The sequence below is a fragment of the Corticium candelabrum genome, chromosome 13, assembly GCF_963422355.1.
Source record: "Corticium candelabrum chromosome 13, ooCorCand1.1, whole genome shotgun sequence".
Classification (NCBI taxonomy): domain Eukaryota; kingdom Metazoa; phylum Porifera; class Homoscleromorpha; order Homosclerophorida; family Plakinidae; genus Corticium; species Corticium candelabrum.
Window position 1 is genome coordinate 8,117,414 of NC_085097.1, and position 7,500 is coordinate 8,124,913.

The 7,500-nt window shown below is 42.4% G+C and overlaps 1 protein-coding gene across 1 annotated transcript in view; it reads right to left on the reverse strand.

The window, feature by feature from the left end:
- LOC134189292 (uncharacterized) overlaps positions 1 to 7,500 on the reverse strand; it is an 18,470-nt gene that overhangs the window by 2,253 nt on the left and 8,717 nt on the right. The window contains exons 10-16 of the mRNA XM_062657527.1: positions 6,153 to 7,500; positions 5,148 to 5,345; positions 4,065 to 4,217; positions 3,823 to 4,004; positions 2,239 to 2,667; positions 904 to 1,083; positions 376 to 631 (exon numbers count right to left, since the gene is read on the reverse strand). The exon at positions 6,153 to 7,500 is cut by the window's right edge and continues 38 nt beyond it. Coding sequence (XP_062513511.1) covers positions 376 to 631; positions 904 to 1,083; positions 2,239 to 2,667; positions 3,823 to 4,004; positions 4,065 to 4,217; positions 5,148 to 5,345; positions 6,153 to 7,500 — 2,746 coding nt within the window. The remainder of the gene's footprint in view (positions 1 to 375; positions 632 to 903; positions 1,084 to 2,238; positions 2,668 to 3,822; positions 4,005 to 4,064; positions 4,218 to 5,147; positions 5,346 to 6,152) is intronic.

Sequence of the window (7,500 nt, forward strand, 5' to 3'; positions counted from 1 at the left end):
CACACACACACACACACACACACACACGAACATAAATCTCACAATACACTAGACTATCGTATTAGAGGGATGCATCTCACAATACATTAGACTATTGTATTGGAGGGATGCATCTCACAATACACTAGACTATTGTATTGGAGGGATGCATCTCACAATACACTAGACTATTGTATTGGAGGGATGCATCTCACAATACACTAGACTATTGTATTGGAGGGATGCATCTCACAATACACTAGACTATTGTATTGGAGGGATGCATCTCACAATACACTAGACTATTGTATTAGAGGGATGCATCTCACTATACATTAGACTATTGTATTGGAGGGATGCATTACTCTCATACATCGGTTCAACAGATTCCTCTACCTTGTCTTGTTTCTTTAACTCGTTAGCCACGGCAGCAAAAAACCCTCTTGTAACACCAGGGCCACTGCCTTCCTCACCAATAAACTTGCATCTGATTGCTGTGTATCGTTCGCTGCGTGAACCTTCTATAACTCGACTGACATCCTCGAGAAGTCGATTCCTCCTCACTTCAAATGAAAGTGTTTTTGCTGTTGATGTGTACGTGTTACCTCCACGTCCGCCTCCCTGACGTTGATGAGCTACTTGACGACGGAATCTAAAACAAGACACAGATCACACACACACGCACACACATAGACACACACATGTACACACACATGCACGCACACACACACACATGTACACACATGTACAGACGCATGGACACACACATTGACACACACACATGGACACACGCATGGACACACACATACACACACACACACACACACACACACACACACACAATGATCACAGACCACCAAGGCTGTCACTCTGTCTGTCTGCGTGTCTGTCTGTCTGTCTGTCTGTCTGTCTCTGATGCCACACCTTGCCATTCTTCCTGCAAATCCAGCTCTTTGAGAAAGGAAGTTTGATCTCTCTGCTCCGGGTCCATCAGCAAAGAACAGCTGAGCAAACAAGTCAATTGCCATCCTCCATCTTGATGTGACGGTCTCTACTGACCATTGGACCATCAGAGGATGAGGAGGTGCAACCAATTTCTTTTTCCTGCACAAAAGACAGCAGTGATGACATTGTCCATGAAATGCTCTGTCTGTCTACTGTCAGTCTCTGTATTGTCTGTATCATTGTCTGTCCATGTCATTGCCTGTGTTGTTGTCTGTCTGTATTATAGTCTGTCTGTATTGTTGTCTGTCTGTATCATAGTCTGTCTGTATTGTTGTCTGTCTGTATTATAGTCTGTCTGCATTATAGTCTGTCTGTATTATAGTCTGTCTGTATTGTTGTCTGTCTGTATTGTTGTCTGTCTGTATTGTTGTCTGTCTGTATTACAGTCTGTCTGTATTATAGTCTGTCTGTATTGTTGTCTGTCCGTATTGTTGTCTGTCTGTATTGTTGTCTGTCTGTATTGTTGTCTGTCTGTATTACAGTCTGTCTGTATTATAGTCTGTCTGTATTGTTGTCTGTCCGTATTGTTGTCTGTCTGTATTGTTGTCTGTCTGTATCATAGTCCGTCTGTATTGTTGTCTGTCTGTATCATAGTCCGTCTGTATTGTTGTCTGTCTGTATCATCGTCCATCTGTATTGTTGTCTGTCTGCATTGTAGACTGTCCATATCATTATCCGTCTGCATTGTTATCTGACTGTATCATCATCCGTCTGTATTGTTGTCAGTCTGTATTAGTCTGTCCATATCATCGTCCATCTGTATTGTTGTCTGTCTGTATCATCATCTGTCCGTATTGTTGTCAGTCTGTACTGTTGTCAGTCTGTATCATAATCTGTCCATATCATCGTCCGTCTGTATTGTTGCCTGTCTGTATCATAGTCTGTCCGTATCATCATCCGTCATATCACCGTGTCTCTCTCTCTCTCTCTCTCTCTCTCTCTCTCTCTCTCTCTCTCTCTCCTTGCCCACTCTTCCCGCCTGCCTCTGTGCCTGTCATTTCCGTATATCTGTGTGTGTGTGTGTGTGTGTGTGTGTGTGTGTGTGTGTGTGTGTGTGTGTGTGTGTGTGTGTGTGTGTGTGTGTGTGTGTGTGTGTTCATTTACGTGTCAAGTTGTCTCTCCAGTACATACAATCGCACCATTTCTTCTATTTTGTCTGTCACTAACAATGATTTGCTGTCTCTACTGTCCTTGTTTTGCTATCTGATCAACTTACATAATCACACACTTTATCATAAACTACAAAACTCAAACCTTGCTGAAGCTAAAGTGCTTGGCCGTTTAAATCCCATTAGCCTCAGTTCCTCTTCCTCTGCAGTCTCGTCTCTCTTCAGTCCAAACAAATCTTCACGTGTCGCAAATGGTTGCAGCAAGTGAGGCTTCTGAACGAGTGGAATGTCAGTGTGAAGATACGCAGACGATCTGTCTCGTTGTGACGAATCTGGACTGAGAGATTGTCCAAAGAAACTATCATTGGCAACTTGATCCGGATCGCTGACCGACTCAGTTCGATGAAAGAATTCTGGTGTTGCCTCGGACACGTCATGAGACGTAGTTGGTGCACTTGCAGTTAGTAAATCAGCTTGTGTTGTTGCTGGTCTGGAGGATATGGCGTCCATTGAATGTTGCCATTTGTTGAGGCAATAGATGAGAGCATCGAGTACGTAAACGATGTGCTCATAGCTATGATAACAAACAGTTAGATATGCCAGCTAATACACACACACACACACACACACACACACACACACACACACACACACACACACACACACACACACACACACACACACACACACACACACACACACACACACACACACACACACAAACACACACACAAACACACACGTGCACACACACACACACACACATGCCAGCTACTTGGTAAGATCCTAAGATATTAATCCTTACTAACCTTGTGTACATTCATTTATTAATATCAACTTTCTGTGAGAAAACTGCACCGGATTATGGTGTGTAAAAATATATATTTAATACTATTATTTTATTATATATTTAATGCATAGAAATGTAACCATTTAATTCAAACAGAATTCCTCAAAGTCATAATCTGTGAGCAAACTTGGTAGAGAGAGAGAGTCCACGTATGTAACACGCATTTTAAAATCTAATCTAAAAACACGCCCAACAGCCACAAATTGGTGCGCATGCACCTGTCAAACAACTAAGTCTATTCTCTCGGCTTAATGACGTCAGTACATTAAAGGTGCCCGCTCACAAATTCACGTGCACGTGCAGACACACCCACACAAACTTGAAATCGTGCCTTTATCTACATTTACCATTTATCATCTTGAAATAGCTTGCTGTTGAATGACAAAGCGATTTATCAATCATTTTCTTGTTGCACGTGACCCGGAAATGAATGGAAACCAGAGCATTATCGTACTAATGTGATGGCATCCAAAACTCGGAGCTTGTAAGTAGCCATGGAGAGGTGCCAGACGCTGCCGACTACACGGATCGTGCATCTATCATGCATGATAGCTATTAACCTCAAAGTTCAGTCTCCTTTACTACAAACATGACGTGTGTGTAGAGATACGTAAATGCGCTAGTGGTATGGGTGTCCGAGGCAAGGTCTGGACCTCCAAGGCTACGCGTTTTGGCATTTTTTTTGATAATAAGAGAATAATAAATAAAATGAAAATTAAAAATGATAAAATAAAAATATACGGGGGAGGAGGGGGTTGGCATGGGCTGTACGGATTAGCGAGGTTCTACTGTACTTTCTGTCTCTGGGATTGTGTTGCATGTGCCCTTTGTGAGAACCGTACTTCGTAAAGCAAAACTCATCACAACCAACTATCTCACCTCTCAGCATCTAATATTGGTAACGAGCCGCCTGCTTCTCCCGTATGAGACCTCATGACGAACATGAGATACTCGGAAGGTGACGCTCCCTTTTGAATGATTTTGTCTTTGCCGCTACCAAACGGATCAGAATGACCACGCGGTCTTTCCTCATGATCAGCACGCAACATTCTTGCATATTTCTATACATAAATTGTATTGATATTAATTAGTATAGAAACGTGAGTATTTGTATGTCACACATGAGTGTTGTATCTGGTGCCATCAGCCAGTCGTGTTTCTAGTATGTCGAGCACAGATACCAACCACTGCCATGTCATTTCGAGTATTGAGACGGTTTGAGCGCAAAGGATATCACACGCCTCTGGTGGAAGATGAAGTTTTACTAGACACTCCTGTAATAGAAAGTCACATCAATGTACACAGATAGGGTCATCAATTAGCTTTACAAGTGACACATAAACAAGCAAACAAACAGGTAAACAAATGGGTAAACAAACAGGTAAACAAGCAGGTAAACAAGTGGGTAAACAAACAGGTAAACAAGCAGGTAAACAAACAGGTAAATAAACAGGTAAACAAACAGGTAAACAAACAGGTAAACAAGCAGGTAAACAAGCAAGTAAACAAACAAGTAAACAAACAGGTAAATAAACAGGCAAATAAACAGGTAAAGCAGGTAAACAAACAGGTAAACAAACAGGTAAATAAGCACGTAAACAAGCAGGTACACAAACAGGTAAACAAATGGGTAAACAAACAGGCAAAAAGGCAAGTAAACAAGCAGGTAAACAAGCAGGTAAACAATCAGGTAAACAAACAGGTAAACAAGCAGGTAAACAAGCAGGTAAACAAACAGATAAACAAGCAGGTAAACAAGCAGGTAAATAATCAGGTAAACAAACAGGTAAACAAACAGATAAACAAGCAGGTAAACAAGCAGGTAAACAATCAGGTAAACAAACAGGTAAACAAGCAGATAAACAAAATGGTAAACAAACAGATAAACAAAAAGGTAAACAAGCAAGTAAACAAACAGGTAAACAAGCAAGTAAACAAGTGGGTAAACAAGTGGGTAAATAAACAGGTAAACAAGCAGGTAACCAAGCAAGTAAACAAGCAGGTAAACAAACAGGTAAATACACGAATGCGAGACACAAGGCGCAGAACTGAGAATGGCATGGCTTGCGTGTATAACACACAACTACAGCGCACGAGTAGTCAATAGCAGAAAAGAAAGTGAAAGTATTTGGGATCATGAACCACAAAAAATACCAACAAATATGAAATCATTAAAACCGAGTAATTTCCCCACATATTTATACCTTGCTTGGCTCCTTTTCTTGTCCTGGTGGATAATCACTTGCTGGAAGGGCAGGAGGAAGTGGCTCTCCTGCTGTTGTCTGTAAGACATCCATCGTTTCCTTCACCATTCGAGCGAACATTCGTGTCAAGTAGTTGACACCAAAACGAAGACTGGGGATATGAGCAGGATTGGCTGATGGTGTGGGAGTAGTTGAAAACTACAAGAAATGTTGATAAGACAACAAATGATGGAGGAATCAGAAATGAAAATAAAACCCTAAGATAAATGCATAAAATGAACAAATAAATGGACAAACACATAAACAGACAAACAAAATAAATGGACACACAAATAAACAAACAAACAAATACATGCACAAACACACAACAGACAAATAAATACATGGACAAACACACAAACAGACAAACACGTTAACAAGCAAACACATACCCAGACAAACACATAAACAGACAAACACAAACAAACAAACAGACACACACATAAACAGACAAACACATAAACAGGCAAGCAGACCAACACATAAACAAACAGAGAAACACATAAACAAACAAACACACAAACACATAAACAGACCAACAGACCAACACATAAACAAACAAACAGACAAACACATAAACAGACCAACACATAAACAAACAGACAAACACATAAACAAACAGACAAACACATAAACAAACAAACAGACAAACACATAAACAAACAGACAAACACATAAACAAACAAACAGACAAACACAAACAAACAAACAGACAAACACATAAACAAACAGACAAACACATAAACAAACAAACACACACACATAAACAGACAAACACATAAACAAAAGCAGACAAACACAAACAAAAACAGACAAACACATAAACAAAAACAGACAAACACACAAACAAACAAACAGATAAACATACAAACAACAACAAAACAATAAAGAAAAAGACCATCCAAATGCTAGACAGAACAACAAACACTATAAAGTGCCAAATAAAACAAATCCAACTCTTCTCACCGATCTAACTGGTGACACATTCGGGTTCCGGAGCACAGTTCCTGCTCCTAAGCCTCCAATCCCTCTTCCATCTACAGCCCACGAAAGTGGATGATCCAACGGGTTGATGTCATTAAAGTTGTCTTCATCATACGTATGCTCAGACATCAGACCGGGTCTCGCTCGACGATGCCTCCTCTCACGTCTTTGAATGGTCGTTCTGCTCGCATCGTTCTCATCTGATGAATAAGCCCAGTCACTGCTACTCACATCACTGAGAAGACTCTCTCTCTGCTGACTAGCAGCCGGCGTAGGCACAGGATCAGCCCAATAACCCGTTTCTCCATTCACGTCTTCCTGATCGCTTTGTGCCTGATCGGAATCATAATGACACAAACCGTGGCACATACGTAAGCCGCTCACGGGAATGTAGCAACGCTCGAGATCCGACTCGAGGTCTGGTAGTTCGTTGGCTTTGCGTAGCCTCCCGAATAGAATCCGAGCGTCGATATCACACGGACCGTGTTGTCGTCTCTCCACTGCTAATCGCATGGCACTGAACGACGACGTCGTGAGCGAGCTGATCGAGTTTGGACAAAGAGCGGCGATCGTGTGAGGCTTCGCTGACCCGAGCCGAACAGGCACGATCACCGCCTCAGCTGCTGTTGCTAACTCAAAAACGGAGAGCAACGAGAATGCAGAGAGAACGAGACGACATCGTTTGAGAGCCATGTCTGCATTACTTGGGCCGATACTCGGTGGAGCTTCTGTTGGGTCGTACGTGCTCTCAAGGAGAGCCACGAATCGAATGAGTGATCGTACGAATCGACGAGCGACGACGATCTCCCTGCTCGTGTAGAGTTGCTGTGTGAGTCTCTCACTCGTGTTGACCTTCTGTGTCTCCATACACGACATGACCGCTTTAGCCAACGAGCTGATCGTCGTATTGATGAGCGTCTCGTTGCCATCCGTCATCACCTGGACAACGAACGCGTCAAGCTGGTGACAACCGGTGACGTCATCATCCAGATCATTGATATTAGTAAGTGGCAATCGACTGATTGTCGTGGCCACACACGGCCAGTTACTTGCAAGTTGATATTCCGGGGAGACGGGAAACGGTTTGGTGTCGATGTTGCTTTCGAATAGACTCAATCGACGCAGCAGTGATAATCCGGTGGAAAATGGCTGTGCGCTTGTCTCGCCAAATTTCAGTTGACAATCACTTTGTTTGCTGCTGCTGCTGGCGCTGGAGGTAGCAGCGTCACCGTCTGTGGTGTCGGGTGCTGCTGGTGTGGTGATTAGACATTTTGGTGTTTCTTCAGTTTGTTCTGTTTCTTTGTCTGGTTTTTCGTCTGTGGGTTTGGTA